Raw genomic sequence first — 22,894 nt, 5'->3', positions numbered from 1 at the left:
CTGTACGGTTTTTCGGTTGCAGTTTAATTCCGTTTTCCACTTCGTAGTTTGTCGTTTCGTCCTTCTCTCCTTTTAATCTGATAGCCTTAAATACCCAGTTTTCCAGATAATTCGACGCTGGCGTAGGCCGTTGTCAGCGAAAAATCACAGGCATATAGCGTAGGCAGGTGTTAGTTGGTGGCTGGCATAGCCGGGCACTGATGGTAGGGTTTTCTGATCTCACGAGACCACATGTACTAGAAACATAATCCAAGATTGATGCTCGTTGGGCTACTCCAACGAGCATCAATCTTGGATTATATTTCTAGTGCATCAGCGCTCTATTCTCTTGTCTTCCCGTCCCTTCTTTCTACCTGCGCTGTTATTGAAGTCATGAGACCGCATGACATGCCGATTTGGCAGGAGCTTCCAACTCGGGCCTGAATATGGAAGAGTAATATTGGAATCAGCCTTCCAATATATCTGTGGCTTGTGGCCACATACGATTGCAGGCTGAAGAGTATATCCACTATGTGTGAGTATATGTGAGGAACTAATTAACAGATTGATAATTAGGCGAGTAGCAAAAATCATATATATAAACAAGAATGTGCAACCATTAACGCTGCGCATTTTTCCACAACAACGCTTACCTGTAGCGCCGTCACTTGCATGAGGATACTAGCAAAGTCGTCAGGAAAGAAGTTTCAGAATAACGGAACCTATGCATTCCGATGGAACGGTACGAGCAGAGCCGTATATCAAGAGGACGCACGGCTATGTGAAGAATGAGATTTCCTGTGAGTGGAAACGCTCGGAGACAATCGTAATTCCGAAACTGGACAAGAAGGCGGCGGTCGAAAGATTACGACCCATATCACTCACCTCGTGCCTCTACGAGCGAGTCATGCAGACGCGACTTCAACACTACATAGAAGATAACGGCCTCTTCCATCCCTCCATGATTGGCTTCAGGTCGGGTATGTCCACGCAAGACGCTTTCCATCTTCTCAAGGAGGAGGTACTTTCCAACATTCCGAGAGGAGGCGCACACCTCATTATGGCGTTAGATCTCAAAGGCGCGTTTGATAACGTTTCTCACGAGGCAATCCTCTCTGAGCTCAATAACTTAAACAGCGGCGAACGCACCTTCCGATACATCAAGACCTTTTTGTCCAACCGAACGGCAACGATAGGAATGGGTGACATGAGATCGGATTTTCAAGACATGCTAAACAAGGGAACGCCACAGGGATCGGTCATCTCCCCGGTCCTCTTCAACATCGCCTGCGTGGAAACAGAGGCCTTTCTCAATGCGGGCTCCGATGCTCCCCCCCACCGATAAATCCGAAGCATACATGGATACGACTACACATCACCAGGCAAGCTTAAAGGCCCACTGTCCACCCTCCGGTCGAAAATATTTTCTTCCCCGGTGACTGTGAGACTTCGCCCCTAGAACGCAAGACCGCAAAATGTTTTTGAAAAGAGTAACTAATAACGCAGTTACAGCCACCGCAATCACCCGATTCTGTCATGCCTCTCTCCTTCCGTTCCCTCGCAAAGGTTTTTCACTCTCCTGCCCGAGGTCGTCTAGCCTCCGCAATACAAATTCCCCTTCCTCATCCGCGTTTGGCGGGAGGTGGGGCGCAGCTCTCCGCGAGCGCGAAAAAAAAAAAACGGTCGAGGGAGCGCGCGCCGCTGGATTCAGTCTGGCCGTGGCGAGGGAAAAGCGCGCTGCGAGCGGTAGACACTCATCCTTCTCCCGTCAGTCAGCGAGACGGACCAATGGACGTCGTTCGCGGTACGTACGTCATTACTGTGGCCCGTCGGGCCAGCGCAGGAAACGGGGAAGCTGGCTTCCCAAAGGAGAGCATGAGAGAGCTTTGAATTGTACTTTCGATGCTTTGCGGCGCGCGTGTCACTGTAGCATTTTGCACAAACTATCTCCGGCACCTGATCGAAACACTGGGCTCCTTTGCTTAAAAGGGCCTTCCCTGGACAGTGGCCAGCCTCCTGCATGGGGTCTCAATCCGAGAAGTACCACTCATCCGGATCCTAGGTCTCTGGCTCCAGAGCGATAAGAAAGTAAACCACGTGCTCCACCTCCTCAAGGCTACAACACAGCAGATCTCTAAAGTGATCCGCCGGGTGGCCAGAAACATAAAAGGCATCGGGAAGAAGACACGATTCGTCTGGTGCAGGCGCTTGTCATCAGTCGCCTCTCCTATGGACTTCCCTGCCTCACCCTGCTTCTAAAAGATCTCAACAAAGTCAATGCAATGATTTATGCAGCTTAGAAGAACGCGTTAGGCCTCCCACCATACACTAGCTCCAACGTCAAATTGGGAGCTCTTGGACTGCACAAAACATTTGAAGAGATTCAAGAGGCTGTCTTGTCCCAGAGGGAACGCCTTCTGTCAACTGGGACAGGCCGGCTCATTCTCGAGCGCGCTGGCTATGTGGCGGACCTACAAGCCATCTAGTCAACGACTAACATTCCTGTTTCGTACCGGGCAAGAGTACATGTGGCCCTGCTCCCAAAAAAGAACATATCTCCAGTCCACAACGAAGGCAGAAGAAACGCCCGAGTTTATCTTAAGCGCGCTGTGAAACGCAATCCGAAGACATGTCTATGTGGATGCTGCTCTATACGAGCATACATCGACCGCAGCAGCAGCCGTGGTGGTGGACTCTTCTTACACACAAGTCTCTAGCATGTCCATCCCGCACTGTACTATCACAGAAGCGGAAGTTGCGGGGATTGTGCTGGCCATTACCTACGGAGACGCGACCAACCGAGAGCGTCACGTAATTACTCACTCACAAGCGGCGTGTCGGCTCTTTCTTGCAGGCAGAACAGCTACAAAATTAGCTCACTTCACAACTAATTCATTGGCTACAAACTCACTGCTCAGGTCACTTGGGTCCCGGGGCACTCCGGGTTGGAAGATAATGAGGTCGCGGACAGGCTAGCTCGAGGTCACACAAACCGAGCGGCCACCATCCCCGATCTCACAACTAGCATTCCTGTCCCCGCGGCTTACGGCGCGCGACTTAATACCTACGCGAATAACGTCGGATTTACGCCCCTCCACACAAGGGGCTAAATGCACAGTAAACACGCGAATGGAGACAGCTCCAAACCAACACTTTCCCACCTACATTATTTTCCCAGAACACTACACAGACATATGCCCTTGGTGCAACGACCAGGCCACCGCCTGCCACATCACATGACGGGCCCCAAACCTGCAGTCATAAACACACACCATTCGGAGGCGCAGTGGGAGGTCACTCTGGTATGCTCTGACCTAGCGACCCAGCGTAGGCTGGTAACCCAGGCAAGAGCGGCAACCCAGGCCACTGGGGTCTTGAAATGAAGACTCCATTCACGCCCCCCCCCCCCCTCCCTGCCCCCCCCCCCATTTTTTCTTTTTGAAATAAAGTTTTCTCTCTCTCTCGCCTACAAGCAGTAAAATTATGTCGTTTTTCTTTTCCCTTCATGTGTAAAGGGGAGGAAATCTCTCAAGGGGGTGACTTGATTACTTGCAATATGTTTTTTTTTTTTTTTTAATAGACTCATGAGCTTGTTCAGTCATTTCATTCGCAGTGCGCACGCCCATTCTCACTGATTCCTCTTTCAGTAAACTCATTAAATAACTCTTTACATCTGACGTTGTTTTAGACAACAAAATGATTTTTTTTTTTTTTTTACATTGCAATATACGAGAGTGGGAGAGTGCCGATCCAGAGCTGTGTTCCACGCCATACCTAGAAAGTGAGCGCTTCTGATTAGGTGACGACGGAGGCCGTTTATTCGTAATCTGTGTTCACTATATCGTTTCACGGGAGTAACCAGACTTCATGCACTGCATGAACAGGCTGCCAAGGCTAGCAGATTTCTGCATGTAATGGAGGCTATCTGGCCTCTGCGGCCGCTTTTTGATGGAGGCGAAAAGCAAGGCGCCCGTGTGCTGTGCGATGTCAGTGCACGTTAAAGAACCCCAGGTGGTCCAAATTTCCGGAGCCCTCCACTACGGCGTCTCTCATAGCCTGAGTCTCTTTGGGACGTTGAACCCCACATCAGACAACACAACGCGCAATCTGCGCAGCGCAGTAGTAAACTTGACACCCACTGCGTTACCTAGTAATGTTAGAGTGCTCATATGCACTGAAAATTTGACTAATTTGTTTGCATGACAGGATCTATGCCCTGAAAGAACACACTACAAAACACAGGTCAGGGATTAAGAAACAGTGCTTGTGAGCAAGCCGACGGCGCTCACACTTAATTGTTTCAGATCATTAAAGAGTGAATTTCGCATAACACAAACGCGTTCTTCAAGGTAATGCGTCGCTTCGTAGCCAAAGCTGTCGTAATATAGTTATAATTATACTGCAGCCATGTACAGCGCAGCACACACGAAGCTTTTGCTTCGTGTGTGCTGGGCGCTCCACGCTTCCGCGCCGCGTGTAGCAGACGACGCGCCCGGCAAGGAGCAAGAGTCGACTGCAGCGCCGCTAGCTCTCGCGACCATGGAGGAAGAAAAAAACTGTAGTTTTCTGTAGCATCTGTAGTTTTTTTCTTCCTCCATGCTCGCGACACTGGCACTGGGACACACTCCTCCGCTGGTGTTTGTTCTCTAGTAACGTTGACCACAAGGGTATCATTATCATCATTTTCAGATATTTTGTAAACAATTAATTTAGTGCCTTACGCATTCATGATATATATTTTGTTGGGGTCAACTAAAGCTACAGTTTTTTTTTTTATATATATCCGACAATATAAGCAGCTGGTCAAGCTGGTGAGGTCATTACTCAATCACCTTGATTGCTGCGAACCACCTTCTCTCTCCTCATATTTCGTTCTTTTCGTCATCTTTTTTTGCGTTTGGTGAGGCGGAGTCAAACATGGCGGAACAGCTTGCAAAGCGTCCTCCTAAAGGAATATTAAAGCCCTCCAGCAGCTTCGAGTACACCGAAGCCCGGCGGCAGTAAGTGTCACTCGTGCTAGATGATGGGAACTCGGCTTCCCGCGCGTTCTTACTTCGTGTCAAGCGCGTTCGCGTGCTCTGCTAGGATCTCGTTCGTCGTCGTAGTCGCAAGTAACCACTGGAATGCCACTGCCGGCTCTGCGCGCTTAGCCTGCTCGCTCTCCCCGAGCTCCCATATGACGCCGAACTTACGGTTTGTTGTCGGCTAAGCAATGTGCTGGTATCCTGCATGTGGCCAGCGCCTCCGAATTTCCGTGACCCCCTCGTGAATGTCGTTTGCGCACTGCCTTCGTTGGAAGTAGTTATCAGCTCGTGGAGATTTCTCTTTCGGGACGACGAGGAGACCGACGCGCGGCGTAGCTTTTCCACCGACGTCTTTTCTTTCTTCGTTTGTTGTTTTGTCATTGGTCGCGCATTTAGCAGCTGTTGAGTGCCTCGCCGATCTGTTGCTGACGAAAAAGAAGCAGGGGGACGTGAAGCTTGTGGCAGCCTCGATCCACTGTGCCGGAGCTGATGACATGTCGCGCTACACGCCGGGCGGCCGCACGTACCGGGGATACTCTCCTCAAGAGTACCTCGACCAAGCTTATCAGCAACCGGGCTACTACTACACGCCGCAGGGGGAGAGCTATAACCCCCAGAGTTATGCCCCCCAGGGCTATGCTGTTGCCGGGCCTTCGCAGCGCGGTGCACAGGGCATCCTCAAGCCGAGCGGCAGCTTCGAGAGCAGGGTGTGAGTTCAGTGGATTGTCACGGCATTCGAATGAGCCCTTCGCAATTGGCGACCAAGCTGCAGTTGTTTGTAGAACGCTCATGTGGTTGTGCGAGACGAAGCGGGACAGCTACGTAGTTTGTGCCTAGTTTTCGCGACGGTGGGATTTTACTTATTCGCGTGTTGTCCCCGACACCCAGCTCTTGAGTTCAGTTATCGCCGCAATCGTTACACAGTAATGATGATTTTTTTTTTATCTCCGTGCGTCTTCTAGCTTAAAATTTTCGGAGCAGTCTTTTAGTGTGTTGGCGCGTCTGAGTTTAACGCATGCATTCTAAGCGCTAGGTAGCACTTTCTTTACATGCCCAGTCTCCTGAGAAGTTTCTTAACAGTCGACCCGGAATCCAGGTTTGCTAGTCTCACTCAGGTCACTTGCATTGACTAGTTCTCTGTGGAAATTGTGTGAAGTTGTGTGGAAAATACCACCTCACGGTAATACCCTTTGTTGGTGCTGGGTCACACATGTGACATGTAGAAGTACTAGCAATCTTCCATGCCTGAAGTGCCCAGTGTGTGTTGAGCCAATGTTTGTTGCAGGAGCGCTCAAGACCTCAAGTGGGATGAGCAGAATATCAAGGAAACCTTTCACCCAAAGAACAAGGACTACGGGTTTATGATCGTTGACGAACCCAAGACACCTTATAACTACGACATGAAAACTGACCCAGGAGGTGTAAGCCCTCAAGCACTAGCAGAAAAGTAAGCTTGGTTTTACTGTGGCAGATATATGAGTAAGGGTGAGTGCTAGCATTTATAACAGAGTAAAGTTATGTTACAGCATCACATGTCATTGGGAAGGGGCATTGGTGAGGCCATGAGTTGCATGCATTTACTGTGTTTGCCAAAAGTAACCAGGCTGCTCTGCAGGCTGTCGAAGCAGGCGTACGGCTGTGTGGCGGTGTTGTGTTCGCTGGAACCTGCTTGTGCTCATTAGGTCCGATGGTGCAGCGGCTGACGTAACTTCGCACCCTCACTCTCACTCTTTGGATGGTAAAAACTAGGCGTGTATGATATGTGAGCTGAATTTTCACGTGCGCAAAGCCAAATTGTGCTGATCGATGGCGCTCAGTATAGCGACAGCGCTATTTGCTGTCGCTTACTGAGCTTACTGTCGCTTACTGTCGCTATTCGCTTAAACCAAAACTTACCCACAAGCTAATGCAGGAATTTAATAGAATCGATAATTGCACTTATTTATATGCAGCCTACCCAAGTGGCTAACACACGCTTTGCAAACCCAAAAGAAGTAAGTGGGCTTCACAAGCTTTCCCATATCTTTGTGCCATAGCGACGGCGCGTAAAGTGGCAGTATGCAAGGCACCTCGGAGGAAGCATATTGAAATTTCGAGGTGCATTATCATTCTTTCATTTACAGGCGCATCAAAAATGCAGAAAAACGCAATTGTGCATTTCAGCAGCAGATTACAGAATGCAAGCACTTATAATTATATAGCAAAAAACACGACTTATATCTCCTTCAGTGCAGTTGCCGAAAGGGGCGAATCGCACTGTTGCTATGCTGAGCGCCCTCACTGGGCACAGCCATGCTCCAGACACATGAAAACTCAGCCCGCACATCATGCGCGTCTAGTTTTTATCATGCAACGAGCGAGAGAGGTTGCGAAATTACGTCAGCTGTTGTACCCTCGGAGCTGACGAGCACCGACAAGTACCAGCGAGCACAACACCGCCACACGGCCGCCCACCTGCTCCTGAAGCCTTCTGAGCAGTCTGGTTACATTAGGCAAAGACAGTACCATAATATCGTTCTTACTTCCAACCGAGCAATCTGTCGCCTCACGTGGCTCAGTAGCGACCATGCATTGCAATGTCTCGAGCACCTGTATTAATGTGGTGGTGTGATATGCAGCTGGTGATGTTGATGATGATGGAGATATTGGTGACAAAGTCAAGGTTGCTTTCACATTGTGCGCACATTGCATGACTTTTGTATTGCAATCACCACCACTTCTTTGTGCACTGGGAATGAAAAAGCACACAATTCCTCTTTCGTTTCTTTCCTCTTTCTCTACTTGGTACGTTGGAGGGGAAAATGCTACTACTTAGTATTGACGGTGGCATGTTTATTGGAACATTTGTCAGGCATTGTCAGTTGGATGGGGGCTCACATATGTTGCAGTTTAGATATGGCTGCAATACAGTATCCCACATGGTCATAGGACACAAACTTTACTGATGGCTGGCTCCAGGGTTGTGGTAGCTGTCATGTCTGACAACCAGGAGCATGCTAAAAAGATGTACTTGTCTTATCTAGTTCTCGCTATCATCTACATACACTTGCGCACACCATTATGGCACCCGTGATCTTGTGTGCAGACCATCTGTAGTGGTATCAGTATTGGCCTTGTTGAGCACACAAGATCTGGGAAACCACTCTGGCATGGAACTTGTTGCTTTGTTAGGTTTAGTTTTGTTTCTTTGGGTAAAAATGTATAGTACTCTGGACACAGTCATAAGTTAAGTATTGCCCAACCTCAGTTAGGCTCCTTCGTTGCTCTGTGTAGGTGTCCTTGTGTGCACGTTTCTCTTGCACTAATTTCTTCTCTTCTGCAGCATCGAATGTAGCACATTATTTGAAATGCACGATTATGTTCAGCCTACTCGTATTAGAAGGCACGAAGGTCAGTCCTTGTGCTTCTGTGTATGGGGAAAACTGAACAGTTTGCTAGTTGGAGCTAACTATAGTGAGACCCGTGGCCTTCTGAGAGAAGAGAGAGTTTGGTTTTTACAGTTAATCTCCCAAAGTGAGGGATGCCGGTGTAGATGGCTCTGATATTTGCATTACCTGGGAATATTTTAACACGTACTGATTCGCACAGTACACAGGTGCTTTGCTTTCCACCACCATTGAAAAGTGGCCACTGGGATTTTATCCCACGTCCTTAGGTTCAACACTTGAGCGCTCTAAGCACTAAGTAGCTCTGAGTAGCAGGCCAGATTTGAATTATTCCAGCCAACCTCTCTGCCTTTTCCTTTCAATAAATACATCTATCTATCTATCTGAGCACTAAGCCACTATGGTCAGGCTGGTAGAAGATAGGTAGCCTTCCACATTGGTAGAAAATGTGCAGATGCGAGACAAGGCTGACTGCTCATTAAATAAATGTAACCGTGCTTATCTTTATTTGTGATCTTGAATCCAAGAGCAAAATTGATAGGTCTTCAATGCTTATGAATCCAGAATCCACTCAGAGGAAGCTGGCTAGTAGTAGTACGTTTTTTCTTTTCTTTTTTTAATGAATTCTTGACAAGTTCTTGAAAACGGTGAATTAACAGACTGGTTCTTGGGACATTGGAAGCATTAAAAAGTCAATAATTTTCCATACACTCACCGCTGGTTACGTGGGGTGTAATGGCAGCATATAATGACAGCACATTGTTAGTGAACGAACAGTATCATGATATCTAACTACAGCTTGCATACAAAGAGTAAAATATCTATGCAGAAAATTACTTTAGATCTTAACATCACAAACTTGAATTGGTTTACTGTGCAGAATCCAGGCGGCCACAACTATGCAGCCCACTGCCCTCACCCCAGCTGTGTTGGTAACAGAAGATCAAAAGAAATCCGATGAAGAGGCAAGAGGTATGTGGCATTTTCTGTAGTCACTAGTGGCTGCCATTTCTCATCTTGCATCCAGTCTAAATTTGTCAAAAATATGCAGCACTGACTGAAAAACATTTATGTACAGTTTTTTACAGGGAGGGTACAGGAATGGTCCTTATAGGGACACCCCTTACAAACACTAGGTGGGCTCCCCCCTCACGGGAGTTCATTGGCATCGGCTGCAGGTCAGAGCAGCCGAACAGGGCTGCCGCCCAGTCCTCCCAGGAAGGGTTGGGTAGGGAGGATAGATTTGGGGTTTTTTGACTGCCTACACCATGTGGAAAATGTCTCAGGACTTTTCCTTACAGTGCAGGCATATCCCCATGCAAGCGGGTTCAAAATTTTTAATACTGCCGGGCACAGTAAACTTTTGATTTAAAGGCGAAGGAAAATGTGCTTTTCCATCTTTGTGAGGCCCTTGCAAGGCTCAGGGTAGATTGGCAGAGTTGAATAGTCTCTTTGGAAGTATAGGCGGGATTGGGTTCAAGTCTCCTTATACCCAAACAGTGTCTGAAATGTGTTTTGAAACTTGAAAAACTACATAAAGATTTTGTAAAGGTATGTTATCTGCCGCAGTCTTTAAAACTCCAGTTCAAACCTTGCTAATTTTTGACTTAGCGAAAACCCTATGCTGGCTGTAGTGATAAGCTTAATGATGGCAGTAGAGATTGTGGCACACTTGTGGGAACTGCTTTTCAGTCTCAGCTTTACCCCCTGTCTGATATAGCTGCAAAGCAGGATTGGATTGGATTCTTAGACTGAATGAGTGACGCGGTGCGTGATAAAAGGGGGAGGGGGGGGGGGCAGCGAGGGGAAATTAGATGTAAAATCAGGTTGAAGGGGGGGGGGGGGGGGGGGAAGAACTCCACGACGTTTTCAAACTCTAAATGACGCGTCAGTTTTTAATTTTTTTAGGAACGGTCGACCTTCTTATTGCTCATTAAACATTCCTCAGGAACGTTCTGGAATGTTCCTCTTTCTGTAGCGCATACCACCTTCGACAGCACGAGATCTTGTTAGTGCTCCAAATTGTGGTAACTTTCCTAGTGAACTTGGGAATTCCTAAAAAATTCATACTTTCGCGTGCTGCTGTTTATACTCGGGCATTCGCATTACGCGATCATAACCATGCTGTGCGTTCTCCAGAAGGCATTCACCATTCTGCTGCAAATTTGCACTCATCATGAACCCCTCATTGTTAGTGTGCCTCCTTACTTAGACGCAGCCACTGGTGACGAGGCTCCATCGCTACCGATCGCACCCTGTCAAGGAAGCCGCTTACTGTTTTGGAGCAATACTGTTTTGATATTTCCAACAAGGGGCACGCAAGATGGCGGGGCAAAAAATTGTCACTGCCACGCAGTTTGAAAATGGCATGTTATTGTCTACCTCTTTTGTCAGTTTAACTTGCTGCAGCATGAAATAGTTTTTTACAGCCGTTTGATCAGATAATTCGTGCTTTCTTGTTATCCCTTTATATCCCGACTAATACCGTTTTGGTTTGTTTGTAAAACATACATATTAACTAGTTGGAAACTGCTGGTTGCGTAAATATAGGAGTGCCTTTGACTCACCACTTATGTTTTGGTAATGCTTTTAGCTACGTTTGCATTAGAAGCAGTTCCAATATACTGTTTGTATGTGTAGATAGCCCTGAAGCAAATCATATTTAGTCTTGGATCGTGTGCACCTGAGATAATTCAAGCAAAAAATTTCTGGTTCCTTGAAGTTTAAAATATCGAGGGTGCTGCTTATTCTCGGTCGTGAGCAGGGAAATGTAGAATGAGGCCATGGAAAACCTGAAATACTTTTCTTATGTATGCTAGCAGATTGTGTGTGATGCTGGGGAAAGGACAGGCGGCCTTGCTGATGGCCTGCAGGTGACAAAAGAAGTTGGCTTCTGCAAGACACCATTGCTGCACTAGGCTAAAAGAAACACTAAATTGCAAAGACAGTGTGGATTTTGTGAAAATATGCAAGTCAGCTCAGCTTCTCTGCACAGAGAAAAACCCCCTCATCCTGTAAGCTGAACCTGTTTTGTGGGCAGAAATTTGGCACAGCACCCGAGACATCTATCGTAATAGTGCTACCCGGCTTCCTGCAAGCCTCTGCTTTGTGTTGCTGTCATGATTAAGGAATTAGGAGCAGCTCTGCCGAGCCGTTGGGCAGGTTTAGAATAGGGTCGAGCTTCCTCTTTTTAGGAAGTTTTCAAAGTGGTTGTTTAAACACTCGGTGTACAGGCAAAAGTGGCATTCTGTTGTGCATTGTCTATTACGCCCAGTATTTTGAGCACAACTCTGATTATATGACTTTCAGGGGACTATATGAAACCGTTGTGTAATCGAAATTTTTCACGCATTATCTCTATGGGAGGGGAGTATTGTCCTAAAATCTAGGGCGTTGTGTGAAAGGGGGCATGAATGTAACCAAAGTTCGACTGAACGTTTTAAAGTAATATTGATGTTCAGAAAAAAAATAAAATAATAAATGCTGACTTACAAGTAGGATCTAGCAGCCCTGCCAGGGCCAGACTGAATGCGGTGGTTGCCTTTCGAGTCCAGCCTTATCTTTGAAGTCCAGTCTTATTCTCGGAAGTTTAGATTGTCATTCAGAGTGATTGGGAGGGGCAGCTTGTATGCTGGGATGTATGGTAATAACAGTCTTTAAGTAGTTACAATATGATTAGTCCTAAAATTAATTGGGTAAAGGAAACTTGGAAAGAGGGCTCCCAGTAGAGGCTTTTGCTGAACCCATGCCTGTCCGCAGCGGAGCGGCACCGGCTGTTTGAGGAGAGGCGCAAGAAGCACTATCGCATGGAGCGATTTGGGGCCCCCGAGGACCCGGTCGCTGCCGACGATGATGAGGACGACGACTGACGCTGCCTCAAATTCGTTCAGGTGAGGAGGACTCTTGATGGCTGCGCAAAAGTTGCCTAGCTGCTTGATTCTGAATTGTGACCGTCTGGCAGCGGATGCAAATGGAAGTGACTTGTCATCAAAGCTGATAGCAATGCGTGTGAATCGCTCTTTTGTTCTTATAGAAGCTCCTTGTCATAGAACCAACTTTAGGGCACTCCTCAAAGGCCATGAAAGCATATGTTGCTTGTTGTGTTGAGTAGCTAATACAGTGTGCGAATTGAGCAGTGAGGCGTAGGGGAGGTCTTTTAAGTCACTCCTTCTGTTCTGCATCGTACAATAGGAAAAGCAAGGAGGGTGCATTCAAAAGAAGCAGATGGTGAAAAAATAAAATGGGCTCACAGGCAAGGTAATGGAGCTTTGAGGTAAATATTACATCATCTCGTGTTTTGCACAGAGCTGCTTCAAGGGTGCTTTTGACAGGGGCAGCGGCATTCATCCTTTGCATGCACAAAGGCACATTGCGAGTATTAAAAGAGAACCGAACAAGGGTTCAGGGTTAGTCTCGGCTCTGAGTCAGCGTTTCACCACATAGCGAGTGTTGCCACACAAATGTCTACTTTCATGGTTTCCTTCTCAGTGGGACACCTCCATTCCGCTGAATATAACAGTTCACAGTTGAACCTTTTTTGGTGGCCCCACCTGACTATGTGATTTAGCAGTTGCTTTTTTTTTTGTGTACGTCTAGTGCCATCTCTTGGCGGCTGCCTCAACACATCTTTTACAGTTTTGTTTTGCAGAGGGGAGCTAGAAACCTCTTCAAATTGTGCATTATGGTAGCGCTTCTTACCAGCGTGTTTACACACATGGTGTAGCTGAGTGACAGTTGAAAGGGCTGACGCTCTTCAAAAAGTGACAAGGGGCACAGGAAGTTCATCTGGTAGGCCCAGAAAAGACGCCCTGTTTAACTGCAAGTTATGTAGCCAGTTTCCACAATGTTTTCAGTGCTTGCTTACTAGTTGGGGTGTCGTCCAAAGCCCTGAAAGAGAAACAGCAGAGGAAATGCGTGTGAAACCCCCATATGCTGCTCCACGCCGGTTGTACACAGTGTTGCTAGGCAGGAGAGGTTATGACTAGAGGAAGTGCATGAAAAGTGCCAGTTGCATTTTAGCACTCAAGCTTACTGCTGGTTGCCGTTTTGAGGACAAAGAGGAAGATGTTATGTGAACACAAGAGGGCAGTTGTTACTGCAACAGTGTCACCTCGCAGCATTCGCAGACATCGCTAAAGATTTGTGCAGGAACTCTCATAGACATTCAAGTGCGAGCAAGCACACACAAGGTGCCGAAACATACGTAAGCCCAGCGATCACTAGAACATGCATTTGAAATCAAGGTAAGGTTTCTTTGTGGTTGTTTGCTTTCCTTTCTGTTTACAATGCCATTCCATGCTTGCACTTTTCCTAGGTTATAAAGGACGCAAGCTTTTGTTCATCTTTGCAGATGATTGATTGCACTGAACGTTTATTGTTTGTTTTTTTTTCTAGGAAACGCTTGTCGGTTCGTTGCCATGCTTTTCAGTGCTGATTCATGGGATGGCCTGCTGTTCATCTGGCCGTGCCAAGTGGTCGCGTTTTCCGGCTGCCCGGCCTGAAATTTTCTTCGTTTGCCATCAGTTACACGTCGTCTGTAGTGACGCTGTGTTGTTCTACGCTAACAGAAATTCCCTTCGATTTCCCAGTACGCCTGCGTGTCTGCTTTTAGAAGGGGGGAACTGTGCTAAGTTATTTTGCCGAGCCCCAACCGCCATCGCAGCAGTTGCAAGCCATTGTACAATTCTAGGCGGACAGTTCGTTATTAGTACTGTTATTCTTCTGGATGCTGTGCCCTAGCGCTTCCTCTGCCAGCCAAACCCATCCCCATTGCCCGCTTTGTAATTTTTTTGCATCCCTCCTTGTGGACTTGCCTCTAGGCAAGCTGGGGATGCGCTTGTACAGCTTGAAATTGGGTGCACCACCCCGAAGAAGACGTTAGTCAAGTGTCGTGCCCTGGTGCCGTGCGGGTGAGACAGTGATGCGTGCCATTTAGTGAGAGAGCTTCACAGCACTGCGTCTGGTCAGCGGGCCAGTCAAGTCTTCCTCCTAACGGCCAGTTGTCCTGCCTCTGGGTGATGAGACTCTCTCGAGGGCGTTTCGCACCCGTACTGGCATGGGGGCTTGGTGTGTGTGCATGCGTCTGCACATAGGAGTCCCTGTGATTGTGATCCTCAGCCATTAAAGGATGTTGCTGAGTTGTATGCTCATGGTACTTTCATTCCTTTGTATGTGTGTGGGAAATTCATTTCTCTTGCAGAGAATGAATCCAGTGACGATATCAAGGAGTTAAAATGTGTTTACTTATTCTTGGAGTTCTCGCTCTCCTCCTGGCTGGCTACGTCAGTCTGTGGGCATAGACACCTCCATTCAGTGCACGGAATGTCACTGATGCCTTGCCAGCAATTCATCGTTATGACGCACACTCTCATCCGTTTAGTGGCGCATTTATAATTTGCACTTTTCTCACTGAAGGTAAACAGCCAGCTACAGCTTATTCTCAGCAACTCAACCAAAGCCACTAGTCTGCTCAGGATTTAAACGATGCGTACATGTCCTTGAAGACCCTTGAATTTGAAAATTCAGTTTTCAAGGCCTTTGCGAGTGCTTGACAGTTTTGAATTCTCAATATTTCTTGAAAGTTCTTGCCCTGTAAATAGAAATTACAATTTAAAGCAAGAAAAGTTTGTCAGACCCATGAATAAGCAAAAGTGATTTTCTCGGCGAATACATTTCTACACATTCGTTACAATTTCTTCATTTCATAAGTTTGGTGGATGCACGTTGTATAGCTGGCCACGTTGAAGCCATTGCCGTTTTCAACTGTTGCAGTTCCAGCAGCCCTAGTACCTGCAAGTGCACTGTAATGGTTCACTACATGTGTGCTTGGATGTTGGACATAGTTTGGTAAACATTTGAGTACTCTGCGTTGTGATGCAACTATGCTGCAATGCAAAAGAAGGCCTGCAAAGTAAATTTCAAAATGCATTGCATAACCTGTCAATTGCAAAGACTAGATGGCACTAAATGCTAAAAATCTGCATAAAGCGAAATGCAAACTGGGTGACAGTTTGACCTTGCTGTGGTCGAGAGTCAGCTTTAAAAAAAAAAAACACAAATAGGCATGCTGCATGAGGATTGACTAACTAGCGAGACACTAGTACAGACTGCAAAGCTTTTAAGTGGATGCCTGTTCTTCAAAGAAAATACAGTCCAGCTCTGCTTCGCAATTGTCGCATGCTACTGTTCTTCCTTGTATCACGGCGCATACCAGAGGATGGAGGACGCACACCTACCTTAAAGGCCCACTGTCCACCCTCCGGTCGAAAATATTTTCTTCCCCGGTGATTATGAGAATTCGCCCCTAGAACGCAAGGCCGCAAAATGTTTTTGAAAAGAGTAACTAATACCGCAGTTACAGCCACCGCAATCAACCGATTCTGTCGTGTTTCTCTCCTCCCGTTCCCTCGCAAAGGCTTTTCACTCTCCTGCCCTGTCGTCTAGCCTCCGCAAGACAAATTCCCCTTCCTCATCTGCATTTGGCGGGAGGTGGGGCGTGGCACTCCGCCTGCACGAAAAAAAGAAAAAAAATGGGCGAGGGAGCGCACGCCGTTGGATTCAGTCTGGCCGTGGCGAGGGTAAAGCGTGCAGCTAGTGATAGACACCCATCCTTCACCCTCAGACAGTGAGACAGACCAATGGACGCCGTTTTCGACAAGTACGTCATAGCTGCGGCGCGACGGGCCAGCGCAGGGAAGAGTGAAGCTGGCTTCCCGAAGTTGAACATGAGAGAGCTTTGATTTGTATTTTCGTTGCTTTGCGGCGTGCGTCACTGTACCATTTTGCACAGACTATCTCTGATACCTGATCGAAACACTGGGTTCCTTTGCTTAATAGGCCCTTCCATGGACAGTGACCCTTTAACATTTTTCATGCAACTGGAGTACATAACTATGGTGAAGCAAATTCTTTTTTTTTTTTTGGTGCAGTCTCGTCCCATGAACTTTTGCTGCCGACAGTATATGCAGAGAGCATGTCTGATTCTGGTTCTTCCCTTGAGCCCCTTTTATCCACTATTGTCTACCATGAATTTATGTCAGCTTGTCGAGCGTGCTTTGCGAAAATTGAGAATATGGAGCTGTGACAGGAACAAGAATATGTTTTGGGAAAGGTACCAGGCCAGACACATTTTTCTACAAGCAAATTAATGTGCTCTTCAATTAAACATTGTATTTTGTGAATGTGTTTCATCTTAAATTATACCATATAAAAGAAAGACCTGTAAGATACAACCGTGTGCCAGCAGAGACTGCACAACTTTATATTATTCAAACTGATGTCCTTGCCACGCAGGCATAAAAAATGTCATTCAAATGCTCAGGCTCTGATAGCATCTTTGCATATAATATGACAAGCGTAATTTTTGCCACAATTTCGATGCTGTTTAAAAGGACCAAACGTTGAATTTTAAGTGCCCAATTTATTTTCAGTGCAATGGAAATATTGCTGTTTTAAGTGCTCAATTCTGCAAGTGAAAAACCTGCAAAAGATTTTCACCATGAATTTTTTCAGTCAATGCGTCCACTTGTTTTTATGTATATTCTGATGCTAAAAACATTGATCAGCGAGCATGATGGCTTGTGCACATTGGCAAAAGTGGTATACTAGAAAATAATATAAATCGCAGTCACCATGTAGTAATTGGGTATTATTATAAATTTGGTTATTGAAGAGCCTAATCTTTACAGTGCGATTCCACTCTAATTTGCGACGTGTTTTGGTCAGCAGTCAGTCTCTCTAGCTGGTGTGACATTTATACTTACGCCTATATTCTGGTTGCAATGAGTAAATGTGTCATTTCTTTTAAAACAGTTTTGTTGCAGTGATTGGGTTTTGTTGGGCTTATGACAGGTTTACGTTCAAGCCAAAATTTTTTATTGGTCTGTTAGTGTCACAGACAGCTTCTGAACATGTGGCATCAGTTCTAGAAGTATAATATTGGCAATCAGCTTTCTCAGCTACAGGCAATCTATTCTATTTCTTGTGTGTATGTAGAACCCTGCTGCAGTAGGCCGAGTGGTCGGGGTGCTCGATTACTGAGCCAGGGGACACAAGTGCAATTCCAGCCGCATTTTGGTTGCTAAACATAAGGCACCTGTATATAGCGAAATGTCAGTGTGTGTTAAAGAACCCCATGTAGTCAAAATTATCAGGAGCCCTCTACTATGGCGCCTCTGGTGATAATATAAATAAAAGATTTACTTTACCCTTCCACTTTAATTGTTCAGTGGACGACGTGGCATCACCGTGATCTGTGAACAGTGTAGACGCAGAAATACCATCACTTTGCATAGCAACTCACATCTTAGCAAGTTGCCCAGATGGACTGTCTGGAAACACAGGGATGGTGCCAAGACATTCATAGTGGGGCGTCATGGTGACCTGTGGTCCCTCTTTGGCATTGGTTTTAATGAAGGGAAAAAGGAAATAAACAAAGTGCAGCATCGAGAGCTTAGGAAACAAGTTCCTCATCTGATCAACTGCCCCGTAAATTTTTTCGTGTGGCCCAGCCTATTTGTGGGGAGGCGGCGTGCCTCCCTTTAGCACCATCACTGTTGAAACAGACCAGACGAAAGGCAGAAAAGATGATGAATAGTGGGTCTGCTTAACTGAATTTTATTGGGGGAGAAAAAATGTATAAACAAGCATGTAAAGCAAAAAAAAATAAAACAGAGCTGACCAGTAACGAAACAGCTGGGAATTACATAACTTTGTCAAATACTACCACTGTGTGTGCTGCTAGCAGATAATGAATGCGAATTGATCAAATTAAAATAGGCAAAAATCTTTAACCAAACTTGGTGTTCAGTCACGAAATGAGGGCTCAATGGTTACAGCAATCTACTGCTGAACCCAAGGATGCGGGAATGAATTCCGACCGCGATGGCTGGTTTTTGATGGAGGCAAAAGGCAAAGCATTCATATACCATGCAATATCAGTGCACATTAAAGAATCCCAGGTGGTCAAAATTTTTTTAACCCCCCATTACGGCGCCCCTCACAGCTCGGGTTGCTTTTGGGACATTTAAGCCCTACAAAAAAAATGGCTGAGGTTTAACCCTGCTAAACCTAGTTAAGGCTCTTGCTCTGGTTAGGCTTTGGTTTAAAAATGGGCTGACATGGTTTTGCAGTGATTAAGTTGGCAAGACTATGGAGTCGAGGACGCTGTCAACTGCAAGATAAAACGTGATGCTGTATCTGCCGTCGAAGGTCAAATGGTGCACCACCATTTGACCTTTGAAGCTATATATCCTTGTATATCTTATAACTACATATATATAATATATAAATCTTATAGCTTATATATCAAATATATGTTTATTCGACGCATCCTTGGATTCAGCAGTAGAATGCTGTAACCACTGAGACCCTACTTCGTGACTGAACACGAAGTTTGGCTAAAGTTTATTCAGCTATATAACCACACTGTGGCCTCTGGCTCGTTGAAGGTCAAGCGGACACCAAGGTTGACCTTGGCTGATACATAGCATAGTGAAGCTTTTGAAATTAATAAGAGCTATGAAATGCATATGCAAGCATTCCCTTTGCTTCTAGTCTCGTTCAAATTATTGCTCAGGTCAGCTCAGGGCTGTGATATTTCTGAAACATCTGTACATATGTTTTAACATAATCGCATTAAAGGCTTGGTTCTGAAAACCCGGCATTGTGAGTGAAAAGCCATGGGCGTGGAGCTAGAAAGTGGTAGCAGCTGGCAGCCTGCTTCCACCCCTGCAGCATTCGCTATTTTTGAAAAGCGGTGCACTAGTGGTATCTTGTTGTTCCTTCAAGAGAATGAATATTGGGATGTGTTGAAGGTAGCTTCAATTTGCTGCTTTGTAGCTTCCTGCCCTTGGGAAGAGATGTAGTGGCTTCCAGGGGCACCCAGAGTGGCAGCGACCTTCTCGCACACCTGCTGGCAGTCCACACCAGTGTACTCGAGGGCCACTGCCGGTCCTGAGAAGGAACATAAACCAGCAGATTAGTGTAGTTACCAGGCGGAAGCGATCTCGGCCATTCGCCCATGCATTGTGCTTTGTTTATTTGTTATGCTGACATCATTGCTTTTGAAATACAGTACTTGGGTCACCCATATCCGTGACTATTCTTGTGGGATAAGGAAATAGTTAAAGCTCTCTTGTTGCCTAAACAAAAACCAATCACAAAGTTGTAAGCACAAAGATTTCTGTGTTTCTGGGTTGTTAGCTGTGTGAAATGTTATAACTTAGATTTCGTTTGCTGCTGTGATTGGTTGGCAGAATAATGCAGCACGCTGCAGGCTGTTGCTGCCAAGTGCTTTTTTTTGTATATGACTCTGTAGGTCCTGAAATTTTAATGGTAGAATTCAAAGCAGAAAGGTAAATAAGGTTTTTTTAATTCTCAGCAAATCATTAGCACTCTAATGACAAAGCAATGATCACTTTAGCAAGGCACCTGGGACTTGGCAGATGCTAAATTTTGCGCATATGGTGACGCACGTCAAAGCCAAAAGATCTAGAAATGTAAGAATCGTCATTCAACATGCCCGAGAATTGCTTTCCTACGTACTCCTTTGTAGCGATACGACATTATGTGGTGATATCAACGAAGAAAATCATTTGGTTTTGCTTTGCTTGTTGCGACTAGGCCTTGTGAAATCAACCAAATGTTCTTTTTTTTTTTTGTTTTTTTTTTTCACGGGTGATGAAAGCTCTTTAACATCATTCATCAACTTTCTTTTGAGAACTTTTAGGTTGTGGGCATAAGCTATGAACTTCGCTAAGCGATTAGCTGCTGAGAATAAGTTGCTAAAAATTCAACACTCACTACAAAAGTACTTCGAATTGATAAACTATATGGTACATCATCAGAAAAAGTAGTACATGTAAACTGTGTCACATATTTTGAATTATCAGTGCATACACAGAACAGAGGTGCCATTTGGTTAAATTTTGCACATCAACATTGTAGCTTATTGATATTTTCTTGCTCTTAATTTTATAATTGTTCCTCATTTTCACTTACGTGTCTACACAATTTTCTCGCTCTTCATCCTTGTTTCATTGTTAAAAGTGAGCTTGTTCCAACACAGTGGAATGTCGCTGATTTATAAATCTGTTTTTGCTAAACAGCCAATATTAAGAGTAGTAAAAAAGGCTGTCCTCCAATTAAAACTGCATAGTATGAGTTCCAAGTACCAAGAGTTGGCTGCATAGTCACAGCTGTATGGTTAAATGCAACAACAGGGCACAAGTAGCAACAAGTGTAAGAGATGTTGAGGGGGTGCTTGCCCTTCTGAACAGCCTTGGCATGTGGTCCATTGTGGAACAAAGACTGTGCCATACCATCTTCAAAGCTGGTCTCCACTGTCTGCACTAGATCTGCCTGTAACACAAACAGGGTAAAGATGTAGTGCCTGAAATCCTCCATCTTTTAGCTTCAGGTAACCTCGGCAGCTTTCAAAAGGTACTCGCGTATCCTTCGTGCGTCTTTTGCTTTTGCACCTTGTCATCTACTATGCATCCAGGTGCTTTAAATCATGCCGAAATTCAATAAATAATGACTGGTTAGAGCGTAAGCAAAGTACGGTACGATTAGCCCCAAAACAAAAGTGGTTAAAAGGAAAGGTTGTGGCTGCATGTATTTAGCTGTGCTCCAAGGTGAATAAGAAACACACCTTGAGGGTATCACAGTGGTTCCCCTGCCCTGTGCTCCAAAGTGAGCACTGACAAAACTAGTTATTTCCATAGCACCCATTTGCTGCCCATGCATACAACCTATATTAGTCTTTTGGTTTTCCCTCTTAATTTTGTTTTTCTTTTTGCAGTCTGAAGCTTGAGTAGAGTGAGGGTTCATTTATGCTTTGCAGCAGTGCAGCAGTCACTTTTCTAGACAAAAGCAGAACGGAAGGCAACTGGGCAATGTTTTCAATTCTATTTGTTTAATTTCAAAATCGAAAGGTGTAATTCAGGCTCAACTTCTACTGTTTTCCGGTGTTTTACACATCCTGTGAAGAACTGACAAAACTGTACTCTTTGAGGCTGTGTGTGCTTTAATTGAATGGTGCCGATCTCATTTTAAAGAAAGACTTTGCTTTCTTGATGCCACATTTATTCTAAGCATTAAAAGAAGCCCTTCCAACATGTTTGACACCTTTTGTGACACATCTGTTTACGCGAAATAGTGCACTGCTGTCCAAACCTAGCCAGAAGCGTTTGAATTCACTTCGGGGAAACACGTAGAGCATGTTACCCTTGTGTACAGCGGTACACTGCCCTGCGAACAAAATGACACCTTGTCACAGCTTCTGGAGGCAACGCTTGTCGAAAAGAAAAGCTGCTTGGAACGATAGAGCACCAATCACATTTTCACAAAATATGTGTGCTCTACAATTTCAGTCTCTCTTAACTGCTCAAGCACTGCACAAGTAAATCCAATGTGAAAGAAAATGCGTTACCTCCATTCAGCCATTTATATACTGTGAAAAACAAGTTTTTTCTGGGTAGCTCTCCTATGAAGAGACAATGCCTATGGGATGTCTTAAACTTTGGCAACAACACAGTTTATTCTTGTTTACGAAATGACAGCTCCTTTTCATGCCACAGTTAGCTGTTTATTCTGCGAACTTGGTGCATGAATTAAATAATGTTATGGGAAGCCTGGCTGCAAGAGGCACAGCACAGTCTCAATGATCAGCACAATGCCTTTTGCGTTTAATTCGTCATACATTTCATCATCATCAGCAGCGTACATGTATTACCTGTGCTTCCCTCATGCCACGCACGAAGGCCATGCTGTTGTCTTGAAGGTTGTCTTCCCAGAAAAACACCACCAGGCACCTCTGCACATTAAGGATATGAAAAATGCAGCGATGAACGCACTTTCCTTGTGAGGTCACTGCACGTGTGAGAACAGCAACAGCACAACTTTACAGGTTCTGCATGCTCAGTTACAGCACCTCAAGCAAGCAATGCTTAGAGTCAGCGTTCTACTACTTTCGAGTTCAAGTTATGGACTATCAGAGTCACATTTTGCAGTGGAACAGTTGTTCAATCCCACTGCTTTGTCCAGTGCAAAACGGGTACATTTGTAGAAAGGTAAAACAGTCGCAGACCACGTCGGTAAGTACAAGTGACGTTTCAGCAGTCCAAAGCTCAAGCAGTCCAAATTTGCATCATAATATGTAAGGATTTCATGTGTTATCAACCTTTTCTTCCAGTTTGTGGTATCGAGTGTCATTTGCATGAGCGCAACTTGAGTAAAAGCGTGTTGCCAATCGGCAATCTTTGGGTAAGGTGTATCTGGTCGGTGCATATACTGAGTGCACTCTCCACTGTGGCGGGTGGCAAGTGCCAACAGCTGCTCATTCTTACACCATGGTATACAGCCTTATGACACAGTGTAGAGCAGGAACAGTCTCAGTGCAAAATTCTTGGCTGGCATATCACGGCTTGCCAAGTAGCAAACAGTGGACATTTGCACCAGCCACAACTATATATGCACTTAACTACCGGTGAATAAGTTCACCTT

At 45.5% G+C, this 22,894-nt stretch overlaps 2 protein-coding genes across 4 annotated transcripts in view; one reads left to right on the top strand and one right to left on the bottom strand.

Moving 5' to 3' along the window:
• Positions 1-4,812: 4,812 nt before the first annotated feature.
• Positions 4,813-14,555, top strand: LOC146182165 (protein phosphatase inhibitor 2-like). 3 transcript variants are annotated; one of them, XM_084577184.1, is made up of 5 exons: positions 4,813-4,979; positions 6,289-6,450; positions 9,270-9,361; positions 12,149-12,279; positions 13,784-14,555. In XM_084577184.1, the coding sequence occupies exons 1-4, from the start codon at positions 4,897-4,899 to the stop codon at positions 12,256-12,258; spliced, it is 447 nt and encodes a 148-aa protein (XP_084433310.1). In that variant the 5' UTR covers positions 4,813-4,896; the 3' UTR covers positions 12,259-12,279; positions 13,784-14,555. The 3 variants fall into 3 exon arrangements, with proteins under 3 accessions (XP_084433310.1, XP_084433309.1, XP_084433308.1); XM_084577183.1 differs by lacking the exon at positions 4,813-4,979 and adding an exon at positions 5,282-5,712 and having other exon boundaries at positions 13,818-14,555; XM_084577182.1 differs by lacking the exon at positions 4,813-4,979 and adding an exon at positions 5,288-5,712.
• A 2,755-nt stretch (positions 14,556-17,310) lies between these two features.
• LOC146182164 (protein XRP2-like) overlaps positions 17,311-22,894 on the bottom strand; it is a 10,583-nt gene continuing 4,999 nt past the window's right edge. Inside the window, exons 7-9 of the mRNA XM_084577185.1 lie at positions 22,125-22,205; positions 20,656-20,749; positions 17,311-19,342 (exon numbers count right to left, since the gene is read on the bottom strand). Coding sequence (XP_084433311.1) covers positions 19,173-19,342; positions 20,656-20,749; positions 22,125-22,205 — 345 coding nt within the window. The 3' untranslated portion in view covers positions 17,311-19,172. The remainder of the gene's footprint in view (positions 19,343-20,655; positions 20,750-22,124; positions 22,206-22,894) is intronic.

This window comes from Amblyomma maculatum, chromosome 8 (genome assembly GCF_055883805.1).
Source record: "Amblyomma maculatum isolate TAMU_Amacu chromosome 8, ASM5588380v1, whole genome shotgun sequence".
NCBI lineage: Eukaryota > Metazoa > Arthropoda > Arachnida > Ixodida > Ixodidae > Amblyomma > Amblyomma maculatum.
This window is presented reverse-complemented; position numbering and strand designations above follow the sequence as displayed.